At 37.6% G+C, this 22,646-nt stretch overlaps 1 protein-coding gene across 5 annotated transcripts in view; it reads right to left on the minus strand.

Annotated features, from left to right (window-relative positions):
- The window catches only part of RUNDC3B (RUN domain containing 3B), a 151,048-nt gene that overhangs the window by 4,356 nt on the left and 124,046 nt on the right, over positions 1-22,646 (minus strand). For 3 of the 5 annotated variants that reach the window (XM_045828757.1, XM_045828756.1, XM_045828761.1), the window contains 2 exons: positions 15,301-15,447; positions 6,496-6,617 (listed from right to left, as the gene is read on the minus strand). In XM_045828757.1, the coding sequence (XP_045684713.1) occupies positions 6,496-6,617; positions 15,301-15,447 (269 nt within the window). The remainder of the gene's footprint in view (positions 1-6,495; positions 6,618-15,300; positions 15,448-22,646) is intronic. The other 2 variants (XM_045828760.1, XM_045828759.1) reach the window with 1 other exon arrangement.

A 22,646-nucleotide genomic window follows, 5' to 3' on the forward strand; every position in this document is an offset into this window, starting at 1 on the left:
TATAACTTGCTCTTAAACATCGTAGCTGCTAGTTCATAGAAAAGCATGAGAAAATAGGTTGTAAATTCCATGTTACTGAAGCAAAGATGCATTACAGGAATTACTGCAACTCATACTTTCTTATAAAACAAGGCACACTGCCTGTGGGGGGAAAATGCTAAGCAAGGGAAAATCCCTCCAAGTAATGAAGCTTGGTGACATCGGCAAAAGGACTGCTTATCTCATGCCAAGCTTATAACTGAACACAGAAGAATTTCTGCAGGTCAGGAAAAAGAAATTCTGAAGCAATCAACTGGAGTGACTGATTCACGCATCATGTAGGATTTCTGTTGATACGTCAAACATTAATTTGTTGTGGGATTCCTGTGATCTTTGAACAGAAGCTGTTTAAAGCCCAGAAGCATTTGATCTAACTGAGGAAGATTATGAAACTCCAAGTTAGTCAAATAGGAAAATATCTGCATAAAATGTGCAGTATATTCATTGGTAACTTAAAAGAAATCCCTACAACAGTACAAGTTGTATTTTAGGAAATGGCTCACTGTCGGCCCAGAGGAGGGTGTTGTACACACAGTCACAGACAGGTTTGATGTGAAGATGATTCAGAAGAGGTGTGCTCTGAACATGAAGAAGTTCATGTTCATGAATTCACTTTCATTTTCCTTACTAGAGATAGTGAAGAGTAAAATTAATTTTAAAGTCTATGCTTAAAGTCTAAAAGAAGCAATCAGAAAATAAAATCAGAAAGCAATTCATTTACAATAAAAAATACTTAGAAATAAATTTTACCAAAGAAGCACATGAGGTGTACACTGACAACTACGAAATACTGTTGAAAGAAATGTAATGTTGAAATGAATGAGAAAACTTCCTGTCTTTCCCTGTATTGGAAGACAGTATTGTGAAAATGGCAAAATTTTCCATCTTAATCAGCCATCATTTTTTCAGAAATGACAAGTTGATTTTAAAACTCACATGGAAATGAAAACGACTCTGAATGTCCAACAAAAATTTTAAAAGAATAAAGTTGTAGGACTCACACATCCTGAAATCAAAACTTAATACAAAGCTGCAGCAATCAAGACAGCATGGCACTGGAGTGAAGATAATGTGGCTTTGGCAGATACCCACAGACCAAGGGAATACAATGGGGAACGCAGAAATAAACCCATACATGTGTGGGTAATGTAATAAACCCATACATGTGTGGGTAATGTAATAAACCCATACATATGTGGGTAATGTAACGTAATGTGTTAGGGTCACTCAGTGCAGGGGAAAGAACAGTGTTTTTTTTTTAATATATTTTATTGATTATGCTATTACAGTTGTCCCATTTGCCCCCTTCACTCCCCTCCACCCTGCACACCCTCTCCCACCCACATCCCCCCCTTTAGTTCATGTCCATGGGTCATAAGTTCTTTAGCTTCTACATTTCCCATACTATTCTTGCCCTCCCCCTGTCTATTTTCTATCTACCATCTATGCTACTTATTCTCCATACCTTTTCCCCCTCTCTCCTCCTCCCACTTCCCCATTGCTAACCCTCCATGTGATCTCCATTTCTGTGGTTCTGTTCCTGTTCTAGTTGTTTGCTTAGTTTCTTTTTGTTTTTGTTTTAGGCGTGGTTGTTAAAATAATTGTGAGTTTGCTGTCATTTTACTATACATGTTTTTTCTTTATCTTCTTTTCTTAGATAAGTCCCTTTAACATTTCATATAATAAGGGCTGGGTGATGATGAACTCCTTTAACTTGACCTTATCTGAGAAGCACTTTATCTGCCCTTCCATTCTAAATGAAAGCTTTGCTGGGTAGAGTAATCTGGGATGTAGGTCCTTGCCTTTCATGACTTGGAATACTTCTTTCTAGCCCCTTCTTGCCTGTAAAGTCTCTTTTGAGAAATCAGCTGACAGTCTGATGGGAACTCATTTGTAGGTTACTGTCTCCTTTTCTCTTGCTGCTCCTGATTCTCTCCTTCATTTTTACCTTGGCTAATGTAATTATGATGTGCCTTGGTGTGTTCCTTCTTGGGTCCAACTTCTTTGGGACTCTCTGAGCTTCCTGGACTTCCTGGAAGTTCATTTCCTTTGCCAGAATGGGGAAGTTGTCCTTTATTATTTGTTCAAATAACTTTTCCATTTGTTGCTCTTCCTCTTCTCCTTCTGGTACCCCTATAATTTGGATGTTGGAATGTTTAAGGATGTCCTGGAGGTTCCTAAGCTTATCCTCATTTTTTTGAATTCTTATTACTTCATTCTTTTCTGTTTGGTTGTTTCTTTCTTCCTTCTGGTCCACTCTATTGTTTTGAGTCCAAGTTTCCTTCCCATCCCTATTGGTACCCTATGCATTTCCCTTCATTTCTCTTATTGTAGCCTGTATTTGTTCATCTAATTTGTGACAAAAATCAACCAACTCTGTGAGCTTCCTGATCACCAGTATTTTAAACTGTGCATCTGATAGGTTGGCTATCTCTTGGTCGCTTAAAAGGATGGGTTCTGGGGCTTTGATTTGTTCTTCTATTTGAGCCATCTCTCTCTTTTTTTTTTCTTTATCTGGTTGCACCTGTTACAGTAAGGGGTGGAGCCTTAGGTGTTCACCAGGGCAGGGCACCCCAGTCACTGGGTTGTGATGTTGTATGATGGGGCGGGTTCGAGAGGGAACAATGGCCATTTCTCCATTCTCTGTGGGACCTCAGTCCCCTCTGCTGCTTCCCCCCAGCAAACTGAGCCCTTCTTGTGCCAATTCCCATGTGGGTGGGCTTATGCATGCCATAGGACCCTCCAGGGGTCCCTCTGGTGGGTCTCTCAAAACCACCAGAGAGTGGGTGGGCCTGGTGTCTCTCTGTGCGCCTCAAATCCTACAGGTGTCCTCAATCAGTGTCCCAAGGCTCTATTTCCCAGTGCTGGGATCCTGGGTTGCACACACTGCCTTGCTTTACAATTGCTGCCTCACTGGGTCTGCCAGCTGCTGCTTGCACACTCAGGGTCTGCCCACTACAGTCTTGTGTGCCCCGGCTGCCTTTCTCGCCCAGTCCCAACTCTGTTTTCCCCACCAAGACCCGTGCCTCGCTGCCAGACTCCGCCCCTCCTACCCGTTTGGATGAACAGGTCTACTTCAACTTCTTCATTGTCCGACTTCCATTCAGATCAATTTTCTGTCAGTTCTGGATGTTATTCTATTTCTAAATTGTTGTTGTCCCTATCTTGGTTGTGCATGGAGGCACGGTGTATCTACCTATGCCTCCATCTTGGCCAGAAGTCAGAACAGTGTTTTTGAGAAGTAGCCCAGGGTCAACTCAACATCCAAATGCAAAAGAATGAGGTCGTTCACTTAGCTCACACCATATACCAAAAATAAATGGAAAATGGATCAAAGACCTAAATGTAAGATCTAAAACTATAAAGCTCCTAAATGTTTGCTTGTACATCTGCATGACCTTAGACTGGGCAATGGTTTCTGATATGTGAAACCAAAAGCACAAGCAACCCAAAGATTAACTAGATAAGCAAGACTTTGTCAAAATCAAAAACTGTGAGTCGAAGAACACTAGCAAGAAAGTGAAAAAGATATCCCTCAGAATGGGAGGAAATATTTGCAAATCACAGACCTGACAAGGTTCTACTATCCAGAATATCCATAAAGAACTATTACAACTCAATCATAAAAAGGCAAACAATGTAATTTTTAAATGGTCAAAAGACTTCAACAAACATTTCTCTGAAGATGATATAAAAATAGCCAATAAGCACATGAAAAGATGCTCAACATTATTGCTCACTAGGGCAATGCAAATCAAAACCATCAAACTGCACTTTCCATCCACTCGGCTGGCTACAATAAAAAAGATGTCGACAAGGGTGTGGAGAAACCGAAACCCTTAGACAATGCTGGTGGGATTGTAAAATGTTAAGTCACTTTGAAAAATGGCCTTGCAGTTTCTCAAATGGTTGAACCAATTCCATTCATAGTTATAAACCCAAGAGAAAAAATATATATGCTCACATGAAAACTCGTAATGAATGTTCATAGCAGCTTTGTCATAATAGCTCCAAAGTGGAAAAAACCCAAACTAGCTAATGAATGTGTAAACAAAGTGTAAGACACCGTACACAGGAATACTACTCAGGCACAAAGGGAACAAAGCACTGATACATGCTGCAATGTGGCTGAACTGTGAGAACATTATGCTAGGTCAAAGAAGCCAGACAAAAAAGGCTGTTTCATAGGATTTCATTATATGAATGTCTAGAATAGACAAATCCCAAAAGACAGATTAGTAGTTGCCAAGGGCTGGGCAAGGAGGAGTTGGGATTAACTGTTAATGTGCTCAGGGCTCCTTTGCTGGGTGAGGGTGACGTTTTAGAATTCGTGGTGATTGTCATGGTGGCCACACACCGCCTAAGGACAGCACAGTTAACTCCAGACAATACTGGTCCCGTAAGATTATATGGAGCTGAAAAAAAAAGTTCCTATTGCCTGGCAATGTTGTAGCTGTCATAACATCCTAGCACACAGCATTACTCGTGTGTGTGGCGATGCTGGTATAAAGCTACCACAGTGCTAGTTGTGTAAAAGTATAGCACATCCAATTCTGTGCAGGATATAATACTTGATAATGACAATAAATGGCTATGGTACTGGCTTGTATGTTTGATATACTTTTTATCGTTATTCCAGAGTGTATCCCTTCTACTTCCACAAGAGTGTGCTGTGAAACCGTATGCTGTGCCATACCAGCAGTCTCACACATCTGTTTACTGTATCTGTTTGTACTATTTTCGCTTATGCTTGATTTAATTCTGTGTTGCTTTCTATAAAAACATGCTGTGTGGGCTTGTAACCCAGGGGCAATAGGCCATACCATATGGCCAAGAGTACACAGGAAGTAGGTTGCACAATCTAGGTTTGTGTAAGTACAGTCTGTGATGCTTACACAATAACACAATCACCTTAAGGACACATTTCTTAGAATGTATCCCCATTGTTACAGAGCATGTGAGCATATAATAAACACCATTGAACTGTACACTTTAAAATAGTGACTTTTATGTTATGTAATATCAATAAAAGCTTTTTTTAAAGCCTAAAATATCTCTTAAAATAAATATTACCAATGCTAAGATGCAGAAATGTTATAGTTAAATGTTGGCATTTTTCTTCTCTTTTGGGTTGGGACATAAAATAATGGTGTATCTTAAAACCCAAAGCATCTTAGAGTTGATGAAATGCGGTAGCTGCTAGTGGTTACCAGCATAATACATGTCACATATGAGGGGTCTAATAAATGTTTCTTGAAAAAAATTACAGCTTCTCACCATTTTCTATGAACAATTATGATGCCATGATAAGCAGTTTGAATTTTATTCTGTCACTAAGAGCCACTGCATAATTTCAAGTGGGGATACAATGTTTCTGAAGATCACTGAATGGACTATGAGAGGGCAAGAACGAGAGACGTAGGACATTGAGAAAGCTCTGGCAGTAGTCTGTCCAAGAGGCCTGCTCCATGTGATGTACACTAGGGCTGCAGTAACGGAGAAGGTAAATCGATGTATATATAGCACCTGTTGTCTGGGGAGCTGCCAGCACTTGCAGATAAGGGGGAAGAGCAGAATCCAGGATAATGCCTATGGTGGTGCCATTTATTACAATGAGAAGACAGGTAAGAAACTGGAGGCACAAAGGAATGTAAGTGTCCCTGAGGTAAGAAACTGTCTTTCCCTGGCTCTCGCACACAGCAGCATATACAGAACTGGGAAGAGGGGGAGAGAAAAGATGTGAGCACTATCTTATGCCAGCACCACTTGTCCAATGCAAGGGACTGTCTATACTCACATTGTAGCCTATGCTAGCAGTAGAAAAGAACTTTGAAACAACTAAACTATTGAAGTTTAAAAACGAATAGGTTGAGTTTTAGAAACTAAAATGTGATCATTCAAAGTGTCCTGAAGAGTTATGGAATTGGACCAAGATGCGTTCAGGAAGATGCAGCCCAGCAGAAAGAGGGTTGTTGGAACACAGCTGAAAGCAGTAACAGGAAAAAATAAAAACTCCTTTATGTTTCTTCCCCATGTTTTTAAGAATACTCAGTAAACAAGGTACCAAAGTGACTCAAAATGAAGAAGTGGTCAGTGACATCAAAAGCTGAAGTCTAACAGCATGGAGACAGAACTGACTTTTGCACTATGGCAGTGGTTAATCACCTCGATGAATCGATTCGGTGAGTGGCAGAGACACAAAAGCCAAATTGGAGTGGGCAGAGAAGAGTACACAGGAAGTGAGGAAATTAAGGTAAAAATTACAATCTTTAAAGAAGTTTAGCCAAAAACACTTGAGGAAAAAAAAAAACAAGAGCAGACCATTTTTAATCTTAATGGCAGCTTAATTCTCAGCATACTTCACAGGAATATCCATATTATTCCTCAGAAACCCTCTGCAACCAAAGTACAGACAGTATAGGAAAGAGTGATTTTTGAACCCATCTTTCCCCTTACCTTCACTGATTGAATTTAACGTGTCCTGTTTCCCGTCTCCTTCCTGGGACTGACCTGGATCCAGTGAAGTCTGAGAAAGGCTAACTTCAGCTGATAACTGGTCAAGACTTTGATAACTTTTTCTGTAAAATAAGAGTAAAATGCTACTTGAATTTATTCTCACAAAAATAATTTCTAGAGACATTCCTTATCGGTTGTGTTCAATTCATTGAATTTCTGGTTATCTTCTCCCTGGTTTTCCCCTAAACTTGGCCTTTATCATGACTGCAGTATGATCTCCATTATACTTTTCCTCCACCCTTTTTGGAGGTCTATCTGTTTAATCCACTAAAAAATGGAAAACAATTTTTTGAACAAATTTAAATTCCCACCAATTTATTATTATCCAGCTAGCTAATTAATGGGGACTTCTGGTTATTATCAATTGTCAAAGGAGCAGAAAAATCTACAGATTACTCAACGCAGAAACAAAATTGACACAATTTAATAATGATCTAGTATCTTCTAGGCATTTCAGAATTCTTCAGTGCCTTGATATTTTTATGGATGATTATTATATAATAATAAATTATTATAAATTCCTATAATTTAAAGCTTAAAAGTGATGAGTAATAAAGTACTTCTGTGTTAATATACCATCAGTATCATTAATCTCCTTCCCTCATCTATTTGCAAGTGTGAACCCATTTTCTAGTCAACAAATTAATTAGAAATAAATTATAATAAAGGAAACACTCAGTTATAAACAGAAAGTCGATGAAGGTTTATTATGAAATTTCCTAATACTCAGTAACCAATGTACCAAAAGTGACTCAAAAATAAAGAAGTGGCCAGTCATGTCAAAGCTGCTGAGAAGTTTAGTAGGACGAAGACAGAGAACTGCACTCACATTTGTTTTTCAGGATGAGACCAACTCAAAAGATACATGCAGCTTTGATGTTACTGACTTTCCAAATAAGAGAACAGAATTCATTATTATTCCCAAATATAAATAATCCAGAAAAGTGAACATGTTTTTTAGGTTAACATCTACTTCCCAAGGTATTCAAACCTCATCTAATTTCCCTGAAATGTTATATATTCTATGATAATGTTATAGGTATTAATATATAATTTAAATGATGCAATACATAGTCATCATTCGCATTCACAAGAGTAGACTTACAAATGTATCAAATGTATGTATATTAAGTATGGGGGAAAATACACAGTAGATGTCTGTCTGTTTTTTCCTCTAAGAAATGAGTTGAAGAATGAAGTGATAGAATAACTTCTAGCTTACAATGCCAGTAGAATTCTCACTTTATAACAGGATGACTTTTCAAAAGTTGATAATATAAACTAAACTGATGAACAAAATAGAAAGACAGGTACAGATACACGGAAAGATGGACAGGTGTTGGAGGGGAGAGGGCGAGGGGAACTGGATGAAAGAAGGTGGAGGGATGAGCCAAAGAACACAGGTGCGAGACTCACAGACACAGACAGCAGTGTGGTGATGGCCTGAGAGAAGGGAGCAGGGGGAGAGGGAGGTGGGTAAAGGGGGGATCATGGGGCCATCTGTAATAATGCAAACAGTAAAAACAAAGGAAAAAATTCTTAATTATATTTTTAAGTAATGGGAAGTTCTATTGTAGAAAACTTCTGACAATTAGTACATGAGTATACCACATGTAATTTTAAAAAACAATACTCAATATTGATGCAGTGCTTAACAAATGCTAGGCACTGTTCTACATATTTTTATATATTATTTAATCCTCACAACTACTCTAGAAGGTTGGAATTACTACCATCCCTACTTTGTAACAGAAGAAACTGGGGCACAAAAGGATCATACCTGAACCTGGTAGCCTGGGTCTAATTCTGTCCTTAACTACTCTGCTGTCTCCTTCCTATTTCATTAGAAGCTATTCGTTTAAAAAAAAAAAAAAAACCTATTCATAAAAAAGAGTCTTCTTTGCTGAGATAGACCATGTAAACAGGCTGTCCCCAACCTTTTAGGTATCAGGAGCCGGTTTCGTGGAATACAATTTTTCCACAGATGGGGGAGGGGACTCGGGGTTTGGAGGATGGTTTTGGGATGGTTTAAATGCATTACATTCAAGCTCACCTCCTGTTGTGCGGCCCAGTTCCTAACAGGCCTGGACTGGTACCAGTCTGCAGCCCAGAGGTCAGGACCACTAATGTAAACTACACTGCTTACTGTTTAACTCAAATCCCTAAAAAGTCCACTTGATTTCCATTAAAATCGTATTTACTTTGCTATGGTACAAAGCAGGAACACGGGATTGAATAAAAGAATTTATAAGTAAGTTTCTTTTCCAAATTATTTTTCTGCACCTAATAGGTAGGAGGCTTTCTTTTAAAACTCAATGGGTTAAGATGAGTTTCTGACACTATTTTTTCTTCACAGGAAACTTGTTAATGTTATTAAATTTTAAAATTTATATATAGAAATAATCATAAACAAAAATACCTGGAAGTAACAAAGATTTAGAATTCATGTGAGTACTGTAAAAACTGAGAGTTTGTGAGCACACACTTACAGCAATCTCCAGGACTGGCACCCACTAGAGGGAGGGGACCTGTGTAGCAGCCCCTGATACGGCAACGCACAGGGAGCTTTCTGCGCAACCTGCTGAATCTTTTAGAACATCACACTTCCAAATCCAAAGTGATACGGGGAGCTTCCTGCCCTTTAATTTGTCACATTTTGTGAACAATTCTTAAGTTATAGGCTTTACTTAACCAAGTGCCAATGAATATGGGAACAATGGGAACAGAATTTGCTAGACAATCGTGTTCTGCAGCAATAATAAAAATTCCAAGCAGAAATTAAGCGCCTTATTCATAAGATGTTAAGAACAGTACCATACAGTATCTTCCTTGCATGAAACTGACTACAGAGCCACCATCTGGGAAAGGTCTAGTTCAGCTTCTTTCACTGACGACAAAGAATGGGTTGGCTCTGACCTGGTCTCCAATGCAACTGGCAGCTCCATCTGACAAAGCTGTCTTTTGACATGGAGTAAAACTATGTTTATGGGAGTTCTGTCTTTAAAAGGTCACCGCTATGTCCTATCTTAGTTTTCTTGGCTCATTAACATCACACTGTAAGATTTCAATGTAACCCACCAGACACATCAAACCAATTAACAGTCTGTTACTATTTCTCAGAGTAGGATTTTAAAAATAGTAATAAACTTACTTAACCAAAATAAGAACCTAAGAGTCATGTATTATGACTACATAAAAGTTGACAGTTTAATCTATGCCATTACCTTGTGAAATATAATTCAAATTAAACTTGTAAGAATTATACATCATGAGTATTTGGGACATAATCAAATCCACTGCCTTCAATATATAACTATTTAAACATTTTAAAAACACTCAAATATTAATTTCAATATATAGAATTGGGAACCAAATAGTGGCAAATTAAAAAAGAAAATTGAGCAACAGGCCTGAATTCACTAGTAAATTTTTCTACAATCTTACACTTTATGTCAGTGATCAGAAGTAATGATATGAGTAATCTACATCACTTATTTGCCCAATAGATGTACTGATGTCAATAACAATTTACATTGCCTGGCAGTCACTGGACAGCAGAGAGTGTGATGCACAGGAGACATTATCCAATACACACACACAAGTATACACAGAGACAAGAATGTGCATGAAAACAGAAATATACTATTCTTTTTTATTCTTGGTTTGATTTTCATAGAAATATGTTTAAGGAATAAAATAAGGATCTGCTATAGCAGAAAATCTATATACTCTTATCAACTGAAACCAGCGGGAGGATACAAGGGAGCCTCATGGAGAAGGATGGATGTGAGTCAGGTTAATGCAAGACTTACAAACTAAAAGATTTCTGCAGCCTCAGGGCTTTAGAGAGTCCTACTTCAAAAATATTAGAAAGACACACATGGGAAGGTGACTATCTAATACATCTGAAGTGATTATATCTATTCATTAGAGAGCATGAAGAAAAAATAGCCTAAAAAGATCATAAAGAGCATACAAAAGCTCATAATTCTCAATAATTTTGTGAATGACAGAAATTGGGAAGCAACAAATTTAAAAGACTAAAAAAGCTTAAGTAGGAAATTTAAACAGGATGACAATGAATTTGATCATTTAGGATGAAAATAAGTGGTTTAGACAATAACCTAACAAGATTATATAGCCAGTACCTAACAAGCTCATGTGGCCTAGACTTTGTACAAAGAAAGAATATTTTAAAGATTTTATTTATGTATTTTTAGAAAGAGAGGAAGGGAGGGAGAAACAGAAAGAGAGAAACATTGATGTGTGAGAGAAACCTCGATTGATTGGTTCCCTCTCACACACTGGCTTGCAACCCAGGCATGGGCCCTGACCAGGAATTGAACCAGCATCCTTTCGCTGTGCAGGTGGGTGCTCAATCCACTGAGCCACACCAGCTAGGGATAAAGAAAAACACTAAAATAGAACTTACTAGGAACAAACTAAAGTAATCAATTACTTTACATGTATGTTAAGGGAATGTACTTTATTTATTGTTGGGTTTCTACAGTAAGCCTAAAATGCTTTCAAATTTTTTATCATGATATTCCTGTATTTGAAATAAAAGATATAAAATCCAGTATAATTAATCTTACAAGGTCTAATTAAGAGATAAATCAGAAATGATATTTTTACAGTTTTATAAAATATATAATAAATGGAAATAAATTTAACATCTATTGTGACGGTGGTCCTTCCATGAGTGGGTGACAACATAGCCATGTTATCCAGTGGCTCATTTTAGAAACAGACAAGTGGAAAAAGATGTGGTACATGCCGGGGTGTGCAAAAGCAGGCTTACAATTGTGAGTATGCAAACACAAATTTTATTCTTCTATTATTATTTATTATTGTATCATTTTCCATATTAATGACTGTAAACCTACTTTTGCCCCCCCCGTGTATACAATGGAATATTATTTATAGTATTCCATTGGCCATAAAAAATGAAATATTGCCATTTGTGACAGCATGGGTGGACCTAGAAGGTATTATACTAAGTGAAAGAGGTCAACAGAGAAAGACAAAATATGATTTCAATATACATAGAATCCAAAACAAAAACAAAATAAGTGAACAAGCAAAACAAACAAACTCATAGATACAGAGAACAAATTGATGGCTGACAGATAGGAGGGTTGGGAGACTTGGTGAGAAAGGTGAAGGGAATAAGAAGTACAAATTGTTCCCTGGCTAGTGTGGCTCAGTGGACTGAGTGCCAACCTGCAAACCAAAGGGTCACCAGTTCGATTCTCAGTCCGAGCACATGCCTGGGTTGTAGGCTGGATCCCCAGTAGGGGACATGCAAAAGGCAACCACACACTAATGTTTCTCTCCCTCTCTTTCTCCCTTCCCCTCTCTCTAAAAGTAAATAAATAAAATCTACACAAGTACAAATTGCCAGTTGTAAAAACTGTTGTGGGGATTTAAAGTACAGCATAGGGAATATAGCCAATAATATGATAATAACTGTATAAGGTTCCAGGTGAGCACTGGACTTACCAGGGGGAATCACTTCATAAATTATATAAATGGTTAATGGCTATGTTGTATATCTGAAACAAATATAATATTGTATGTCAACTTTAATTTAAAATAAAATAAGTTATTTTAAAAAAGAAATGTTGACACATCTACAAAATTCATTACATCAGGCATCAGGCTGTCTTTCTTCTCAAAGTTAAGTGGGCTAATAAAGTTACAGAGCTTCTAAACAAATAACTGTACACACCCCATATTTTTAGCAGGAATTATAATATAATATAATGATTCATTATATGGTCAGTTTCTTCCACCTAATTGTCAAAAGAAAAAATGTCTCTCATTACAGTTGTTTAGGCTACCTCCTCCATAATTTGTAGGTTCTCAATGAATGTTTGTTAAACTTAAGATATTGGTCAAATTCAGAGGAACTGTGGTCAGGCTTGTTTTGTAAATTTGGAGCTTTGGCTTGTTTTATAAATTTGAGGAATGCAAAAACTGGATCCTGATGAAAACCTATGATTTGTCTCAAACATGATTTATAGAGCACTACTTTGTTCTAAATATCCAAAGGCTCCATTTTTACATGAAAAAGTTGGAATTATTTATTTAGAACAACTGGGGATTTGCTGATCATTTTAATTTTGCATAAGTTTTAAAAACTCTCTAAGAAACTAGAGCTTGGGATGTTGGGTGCATATATAGCATTCAAACATGAAAGATACAAGGTTATATGGGAGTATAAACAAAAAAAGATAGAGAATAAATAAATAAAGATGTACTACTGGGAAGCTATTAAATGCCAGGCAATTTATTATTCCATGTGACCCTTACAATTTTATTTAAATAGGCATTAATCCTGGTATTGCATGTGCAGAAACAAAAGGTAAGAAAAAGTGTTGCTTAGTGTTACACAGCAATTAAGTAGCAAAGATTACTTTTAAGTCCTGACTTAAACTCTAGGTCCAGTGGTCTCACAACTATACCCTGGCTACATACTTTTTGTTCAGGGTTATCAGTTTGGCAATAAAGCAATCTAAAAACAGTACTGACATCTGCGGTCAGGTCAGATTAAGGGATGATGCTGGGAAGGAATGGGTGTCCCTTCTTAAAATTAATGGAGTAGCTATAAAATCTGGATTCATGCTAGACAGCTGAACAGGCAGTTTCACTGCTTTCTTTTCTGAGACTGAAATTACTTTTTCTGCCATTACAATATTTTGTAAAAACCAGTTACCAATACTACATGCAAAGGTAAACTACAAATAAATAATCCACTTAGACTCTTCATGTGTTCCTCAATAGGTAGCTCTGCAGGCATGCAGAGGTACATACATGTATTTTGGCTAAAATATTTTACCTCCCACTATCTAAAGTGACAATGTGGATATTGCAATAAAAAGACATGGTTTTTAGTCTTTTAACTTGTCAGGCTTTAATGTTATAAGATTTTTGTGGTTAAAAAAAAGCAGGAACACCTAATACATTATATGTAGACAAGATAAATGTACCAAGTATTGCTATATAAATTCAATTTTTCATTCCTAAATTTGGTATTCAATAAACCAATATTCATTTTTCCACTATGGTCTTCCATTAATTGAATATGCAACTGAAAGATAAAATTATATACCAGCAGAGTAAGGTATATTCTATTATAACTTTCCTAAGGGTATAAAAGAGAACCTTTTTTTTTTCGTAGATGAGTCTCAATCCATGAAAGACTTGGCTGACACCTCGAATTGCACTAAGCAGCATGGTTTAGTAGATGCTGAAAAGAGTTCTGCTGATTCACTCAGGAAATACGCTGCTCACTCTTTCCTGCTTGTCTCTAGTACTCTCAGAAAAAAAATTTAACAACAAAGGGTCAAATTTATTTTGAGTTCTACTCTTTGTAAAAGACAAAAATCACTAAGTAAAGCAAGTGGAAATTGTCTGTGTTAAAACGCTCCTTGTGGAGATGTCTGGCTACTAATCCCCTAGTGAAAGGCACACTAAGGATCAGCGGTGACACCTGAAAAACAAGTTCTCTAAAAGAGAAGCAGAGAAAGGAAAAGAGAGAGGGAGAGAGGAAGGACTAGAGCAGTGATTTTCAACCGGTGTGCTGCATGAATTTTTTAAAAAAAACAAAATACCTAATTATAATACCTAATACCTAATTATTTAGGTATAAATACCTGTTTAGGTATTAGGTAGGTAATTATTTAGGTATAAATACCTATTTAGGTTATAATACCTGTAATACCTAATTATTTAGTCAAGAGAATTGACCTTTTTTCCTCTAGGTTGTCAAAAAAATATGACAACAGGCAGCACAAAAATAACTGCTCAGTGTGAATGATTCAAAATTATACCTATTTTTTGTCAGATTGGCAAAAAAATGTAATATACTTTTTGGTGTGCCACAGAATTTTAGTAATTCATTTATGTGTGCCATGAGATGAAAAAGGTCAAAAATTGCTAGAATAGAAGAGAGAAGGGGAAAAGGAGGAGGAAGGAAAAGGGAGGGAAGAGAGAGAACAGAAGGGGATGGAAGGAGAGCAGGGAAAATAATCCAAAAATAAGCTGAAGACAAGAAAATAAAGATACTGAAAAAAAATCAAGATGGAAAGTGGCTAAAAGCCAAAGAACATCACAGTTTACAAGTTCCAAATTGAAGATTGCTAAAGAAAAACTACCTAAGATTTTGCAACTCTCTCCAATTGGGAAACTGCAACTATGTGACATAGTCCTGAACCCTGGGACCAAGGGACAGGACAGGGCCTTGTGGCCACAGGTGCAGTGATTATATTTTCTGTAGCCTCCCCAGATGAGAGTTCCTGAAAATGAACAAAACTCTATCAGACCCGCAAGAACAAGTATGTATCTTTCTAGTCATTCATGAGATGGTATTTTATATTTTCTAACTGGCAGGAAAATTAATCCTAAGGCAAATACAAACACCAAAGCCAGAATTCAGAAATAGATGATTCATTAAATAGAAGCCCTAGGCTAAACTGAGGGACTGCCTGAAAGTTAACTGAGGTACAATATTGTGTAATAATTTCTCAGATAATTTTACTTCCCCAGGCTGCCTTGGTTTCAAAACATTAACAAGTTCACTACCTTCACCTAACCTTGCCAAGCCAAAGTAGTCTTAAATCCCACTTTTGCTCTAAGCTAATAATTAATTCAAAAAGAATAATAACTGAGAAACCAAAGTGGAGAGCCATGTTTTGGCACAACTAGATCTGTAATTAGTTGGAAAAAAAGTGTCACACTTACTCATACCACTGTTTATTGTGTTTTCGGTAAAGCAACGTATCCAAGGCAACAGCATTGACATCCAGAGCTCCTGGGGAAGGCCACTGGTTGGTGAGGTGGGCAGTTAACTCTTGTCTTGATCTTAAATCATTATTCTTTAGCACAGTCCTGTGAACATTAAGATGGTGAGTGCTTTTGTCTTCATTGTTCTGCAATGGCAGAGGAGGCTAATGGTATCAGTTTAGGCCCTCAAAATTCATCTTTTAAAAATGGTATGTTAACAGACTGTGAACAAAACTACAGGAGGGTTAGATGGGGCTATGACTGTTTTGTTTCCTGCAGTATGTTGTTTATCATTCTTTCTTTGCTGGCTGCAACAAATCACTTGAGAAATTCAGGCTTCCTATCTTCTCCACAGAGAGATTACTAGAAGACTAAGGGACTCAAGCCGCATCTTATATCTTAACTAAAAACCAGTGGTGATTATCTTTAAAGTAACAGAATATCAAATGCCAATTAAAATACAAATGAAAGTAAAGATTCAGTGCGTATAGTTTTCTAGCTTCAAAATTCACAATCTGTGAAAGTAATTTAACTTAGTAAACAAGAACATTACATTGAATTTAAAATAAAACTAATGCAGAAAAATATAAAATAAAAAATTCATGGGGTTCCCAGAACTGGTTTTGATAGAAGTGACTACCAATAAATCTTCATGAAAATGATAAAATCAATGGCAATTGCATTGAACAGTACATATTTCCACTGGAAATATTTCAGCTAAAGAACAAAGCCATTGTAACAACCCATGGTTTCCTTTCACATTTGTAGAACTGTTACTTATTAATAAGAACTTACAAAAGAACAAACTAGCTTTGCACCAAAATTTCACCTTCACATACCAACTGATCATTGGCTCAAGACTATTTAACATTTGAACTGGTAGTTAGAGATATTTAAAAGCATAATTCTGTTTGTAGAGGTCTTATTCTTCTTCTCAAAGACCTTAAAATACCACCAAGGCCACCTGCATTCACCAACAGTAGTCCCTGACGTTAGTGTACCAAAGTTCTGAGCCATCAGCTGAGAAGCAGGAAGTAATATGTGCTTGCCACTATTTTCAGAGACAGTAATGGTCCTGTTGTGGATGGCAGAGTCAGTGGTGTCGTAGCAAGACAATCCTGCATGTAAGAAAATCAGCCTGCACAACATAATTCTAATGGAATAACCCCATTTAATATGTCTCTAACAGGCTACATGCGAATATCTATGTGCATTTAAAAATATTTGCTCCACTATGTCCACAAAGAAATATTATCTGATATAAAACACTAGCTTCTGCCCCACAAGGTAATACTACCAATTAAATAAGCAGAAGTCAATGAGAATTATCTCATTAAGATATTCTTTTAAGGTACATCCAATAATTTCAGTTCACTCGAAAAGAAATAAAAATGTTTAAAAGGAGTATTAAATACTTTAACATTGTGCCCTGGCTGGTGTGGATCAGTGGATTGAGTGCTGGCCTACAAACCAAAGGGTTGCTAGTTCGATTCCCAGTCAGGCCACATACCTGGGTGGTGGGCCAGGTCCCCAGTAGGGGGCATGTAAGAGGCAACCACACATCAATGTTTCTCTTACTTTCTTTCTCTTTCCCTTTCCCTCTCTCTAAAAAATAAGTAACTAAAATCTTAAAAAATACTTCAACATTGCTCTATATAAAAAGAGTAAAGATTAGAAAAGTTTTAAGATTAACAGAAAAATTATATAACGCAGAAATGGCAATCACTGGCCAGAGAATCTACTACAGTAAGCTATCATTATTTTTGGTTCTCTTAATAGAGTTTTCTTTCACTTATTCCCTCTTTCTAGAGCCTCTAGTGAAGGTCACTGGGAAATTCAACTCCAATATTGTAACTGGCTTATAGGAAATACAGCAGAGTACAAGAGAGACAAATGTACATGTGGGAGGCAACGGCATCAGCAGAACTTAGTTAATGATGAGTAGCTGAACAACCTCCAATTTATAACATATTTTTCCTGGAAAGTAAAAAGCTTTACACCACATAAAATGGAAACAGAAAGTGAAGTTTCATTAAAGTTTTTACACACTGACTTGTCCATGGAGAATTTTTGCCTAATGACAAGTTAAGGTATTGTCTTTAGACCTTGGTGCTTAGAAATCCAAATGCTATTGTTTTCTATGGGAAGCCTTCCCTCCTGGTTCTCTGAAACAGGAGATAAGAGGCTTTGGTGCATTGAATAGGCACCGTTTTTGTCCACACCACATCTGTTTCCCACCCTTTGTGAGGAACGTGGAGGCTTGCCCTGCCACAATGAAAAGGCAAAATTCCTGGAGGCTCCTCGGGCAAGGCCCTTTCTTTTACTACTCCAGACAACAGAGGACAAGCAAATGAATTACATGAGGTTGGAAACCCCAGCCTTGAAGTTTGAATCTTGATACAGTCCATTTAGACGAATAGACAAATACAGCTTATTCATTCTAGCAGTGAGGTCCTGACCAAAATTTGCAGCAAAGAGACATTCTTGAAGTTCTTACTTCCCAACTCTCTGAAATAACTCAACCTAACTCTTTCTAGACCTACTTTTTCAGTATTTCTATCCATTCCATGAGTTGATATCAATATGATGAATTGGTTACAATCAAAGAATCATTACTTACCTAAGGGGAAGCAAAATGTACCTAGAAAATTCAAGACCCACTTAAAGGTACCCCGACTGATGTTAATATGAAGAATCAGGATATTGTTCTCACTTGGCTAAGCTTAAAAATAGGTTCATTTTAAATTATTCAACAATTAAAGTTATTTTATAGGGAAAACCAGTGAAAATTAATGGTAAAATGGTGTGCTAATTACTATGTAACTTTAAAATTCTAAGCAATGCTAATGTTATGGGAGTAATCTAAAAACTGAATCATTCCATGAGCCATGTTATATTTATATTAGTCAAATTTAACATTCTCTCTTTAAGGTAATAATTCTCAGAAAGATACACTAAAGGAAAATTATTTAATTTACTAAGAGAGTAGCAATAATATATTATCACAGCAAATTTTAAGAACTTTCTGTGGAATCTACCTCTAAATTGCTAGTCAGCTAATTTATCTTCAGATTCTCAATAAGAATTATTCAGGAATTTAACCACAAAAAAACATGATCCAATCTTTTATTCTCCCAATTTTATTGGTGTATAATTATAGCATAATGATTTGATATATGTATACAATGTGAAATAATCACCACACTCAAGCTAATTAACATATTCATCCCCTCACATACTTAACTTTCTTTTTTTTGTGGTGAGAACACCTAAGATCTACCCTCTTAGAAAATTTCAAGTATAGACTTCCAGTCAAGATGGCAGCACAGGTAAACGCGGCTCACCTCCTCACACGGTCACATGAAAATTACAACTAAACTACAGAACAACCATCACTCAGAGCTGTCAAAAATCGAGTTGAATGGAAGTCCAACAACTACAGAATTAAAGAAGCCAGATCCGTCCAGACTGGTAGGAGAAGTGGAGATATACTCATTAAGAGAACAGACTGGTCCCACATCCATGTGTGGTGGATAAAAATTAGGGAAGGATATCTGGGGAGCAAGGAGTCCCAGCCCCACACACAGCCCCCCAGCCCAGGGTTCCAGTGCCAAGCAGATAAGTCCCCATAACTTCTGGCTGCAAAACCCAGTGGGGATTGAGTCAGTGGAAGAAACTTCTGGAGTCCCAAACAGTTTCCCTTAAAGAACCCACACATGGACTTAATCAGACTCACTCCTTCTGAGCTCTAGCACTAGGGTAGCAGCTTAAAAGGCACCAGTGGCACACAGGGAGGAAATGAAGTGTATGGCATCAAGGCAAGAGCTGGGCAACAGCTTTCTCCCAGACAGAAAGGTGGACAAAGGCCAAGGTTCCTTTTCTGAGCATGTCCCCCACAGAGCCACAAAGCCACAGAGCCACAAAGCCACAGAGCCAACAGGCAAGTGCCATATCTAACACTGCATCAACTTGCCTAACACTGTTTGCCCCACCCTGGAGATCCCCTGAGACTCTGGCCCACCCAAGTTATGGGTCCACCCAAGCTGTTAACAATGGCTTTTCCATATGAATGGCTAGTCTTGGCTCATGTTTCACAACTTCCTAAATCCTATCAAACAAGCAACAGCTTACCTCAGTGAGCCTGAACCCCCCCTTACCTATTGCTAAGTGGCCCCAAGCCCGATACTAGCAGCAGCCAGCCTAGATTCACAGCTTGGCTTCACCTGGGAATCTCCAAGCCTAGCGCTAGTAGAAGACATATCCAATTGCTTTATAGCCCATACAGTGTGGTCCTGGGCAGAACACAGGTGGGGGAAGACCCTGCCCGCGCCACCCAGGAAATCCCAGAGCCTGTGAACCCATGGACAGCTACAGACCACATCAAAGCACCACCACTCTGCCCCTGCACAGCTAATGTTCCAGGGAGGGCAGACGTAGGTCGTCAGTGGTTACAGCCAGTCTTTGCAGCTGACTGGCCTGGGTAATTCCCTCTAATTGACCTACCAACAGCCATCAAGGCTCAACTACAAGAGAAGGTAAACTCAGCCCACACAGAGGGTGCACTTTGAGTACCCAGCTTGGATGATAGGGGAGGCTGCACCACTGGACCCTATAAGACATCTACTATTTTAGGTCACACTACAAAGACAGGGAGTCATAACAGCTCTACCTAACACATAGAAACAAACACAGGGAGGCTGGCAAAATGAGGAGACAAAGAAACATGGCCCAAATGAAAGAACAGAACAAAACTCCAGAAAAAGAATGAAATGAAATGGAGATAAGCAATCTATAAGATGCATAGTTCAAAAGACTGGTTATGAGGATGCTCAAGGGACTTAGTGAGGACCTCAACAAGATCCAGTCAGAAATGAAGGATACACTAATTGAAATAAAGAACAATTTACAGGGAAACAACAGTAGAGGGGATGAAGCCAAGAATCAAATCAATGTTTTGGAAAAGAAGAAAACAACCAATAAGAACAACAAGAAGAAGAAAGAATAAAAAAAAATGAGGACAATGTAAGCAGACTCTGGGACAATTTCAAGGGTTCCAACATTTGCATCATAGGAATACCAAAAGGAGAAGAAAAGGAATAAGAATGTGGAAATCTATTTGAGAGAATAATGAAAGAAAAGTTCCCTAATTTGGTGAAGGAAATAGACATGCAAGTCCAAGAAGTACAGAGAGTCTGACCAGATGGATGCAAGGAAGCCCACTCCAAGACACATCATTAATTAACATGCCAAAGGTTAAAGATAAGAAGAGTATCTTAAAACCAGCAAGAGAAGAGCAGTTAGTTACCTATCAGGGAGTTCCCATAAGACCATCAGCTGATTTCTCAAAAAAACTTTGCAGGCTAGAAGGGATTAGCAAGACATATTTGAAGTCATGAAGAGCAGGGACCTACAGCCAAGATCGCTCTACCCAGAAAATAATTTAGAATCAAAGAGCAAATAAACCAGACAAGAAAAAACTAAAGTTCATCATCAACAAACCATTATAATATGAAATGTTAAAGAAACTTATTTAAGAAAAAGATGATCAAAACTATGAACAATAAAATGGCAGTAAAGATATATCTAGCAACAATTGAATCTAAAAAACAAACTAAGCAAACAAGAAGGAAAGAGACACAATGATGGATACAGAGAGTGTTATGATGGTTGCCAGGCAAGAGGGGGGTATGGGCAAAGAGGTGAGGGGATTAATAAGTACAAATAAGTAGAACAGCCAGGGGGAAGTAAGGTACAGTATTGAAAATGAAGTAGCCAAAGAACTTATATGCATGACCCATGAACATGAACAATGGTGGGGGAATTGTCTAAGGGAGTGGAGGGGGGTGCTCAGTGGGGGGGGGGCAAAGAGGAAAAAAATTGGGACAACTGTAATAGCACAATCAATAAAACAAGAAATTTCAAGTATATTATACAGTATTGTTATTAAATAACTATAGTCACATTACTATACAACAGTTATCCAGAATCTTTTCATCTTGTATAACTGAAACTTTGTTTCCCCTTAACAACATCTCCCCATTTCCAACTCACCACTGGCCTTGGTAAACACTAAACACTATTCTCTTCTCTGCTTTCATGAGTTCAATTACTTTAGATTCCACGGGTAAGTAGGATCATACACTATCTGTCCTCCAGCATGTTTACTTTACTTAGCATAATGTCCTGCAGGATGATCCATGTTGTTGCAAATAGTCGTGTGTGTGTGTGTGTGACTTTTTTTATCCACTCATCAACTGACTGACAGTGAAGTTGCTTCCACCTCTTTGTTAATGTGAAGGATGTTGACACTAACATGGGTCAATCTTCTTGAGATCCTGCGTTCATTTCCTTTGGAAGAATACCCAAAAGTGGGATTGCTAGATCATAACATAGTTCTATTTTTAATTTTTTGAAGAATCTCCATACTGTTTCTCAAAGTCGCTGTAGTAATGTATATAACCACCAACTGTGTACAAGTGTTCCCTTTTTACCACATCCTCGCCAAAACTTACCTATTGTATTTCTGATAACAGACATCCTAACAGGTATGAGGTGATACTGTGATTGTGATTTGCATTTCCCCAATGATTAGTGAAGTTAGGCATCTTTTCATATGCCTGTTGGTAATTTGTATGTCATTCCTGGAGAAATGTCTATTTAAGTCCTTTGCCCATTTTTAATTGGATTTTTTTTTTTTTGCTATTGAGTTATAGGAGCTCCTTATGTATTTTGGATATTAACTCTGTATCAGAGAGATGGCAAATATTTTCTCCTATTCTGTAGGTTGCCAGTTTTCTCTGTTGATTGGTCCTTTGCTATGCAGAATCTTTTTTGTTTGACACGTCCATTTTTCTACTTTTGCTCTAGTTTCCTCCACTTTTGATGTCATATCCAAAAAAATTATTGCCCAGAGCAATATCATGAAGCTATTTCCCTGTTTTTCTTCGAGTACTTTTATAGTTTCAAGTCTTATGTTTAAGTCTTCCATTCATTTTGACTTGATATTTGTTATTGGTATCAGAGAAGGGTCCAGTTCCATTCTTCTGTATGTGGCTATGCAGTCTTCCCAATATCATTTGCTGAAGACAATATCCTGTCCACATGTGTGTTCTTGGTCCCTTTGTCAAAGATTAACTGACTGTAGGTGCCTGGAAATTTTTCTGGGCTCTCTATTCTGTTCTAATGGTCTATATGCCAGTTTTAATGTCAGCACTAGACTGTTTTGATTACTGTAAATTTATAATACATTTTTATACCAGGAAGTGTAATGCCACCAGCCTTATTTTTCTTTCTCAGAATTGCTT

The sequence above is a fragment of the Phyllostomus hastatus genome, unplaced genomic scaffold, assembly GCF_019186645.2.
Source record: "Phyllostomus hastatus isolate PE091 unplaced genomic scaffold, TTU_PhHast_1.1 phas_scaffold_78, whole genome shotgun sequence".
NCBI classification, from domain to species: Eukaryota; Metazoa; Chordata; class Mammalia; order Chiroptera; family Phyllostomidae; genus Phyllostomus; species Phyllostomus hastatus.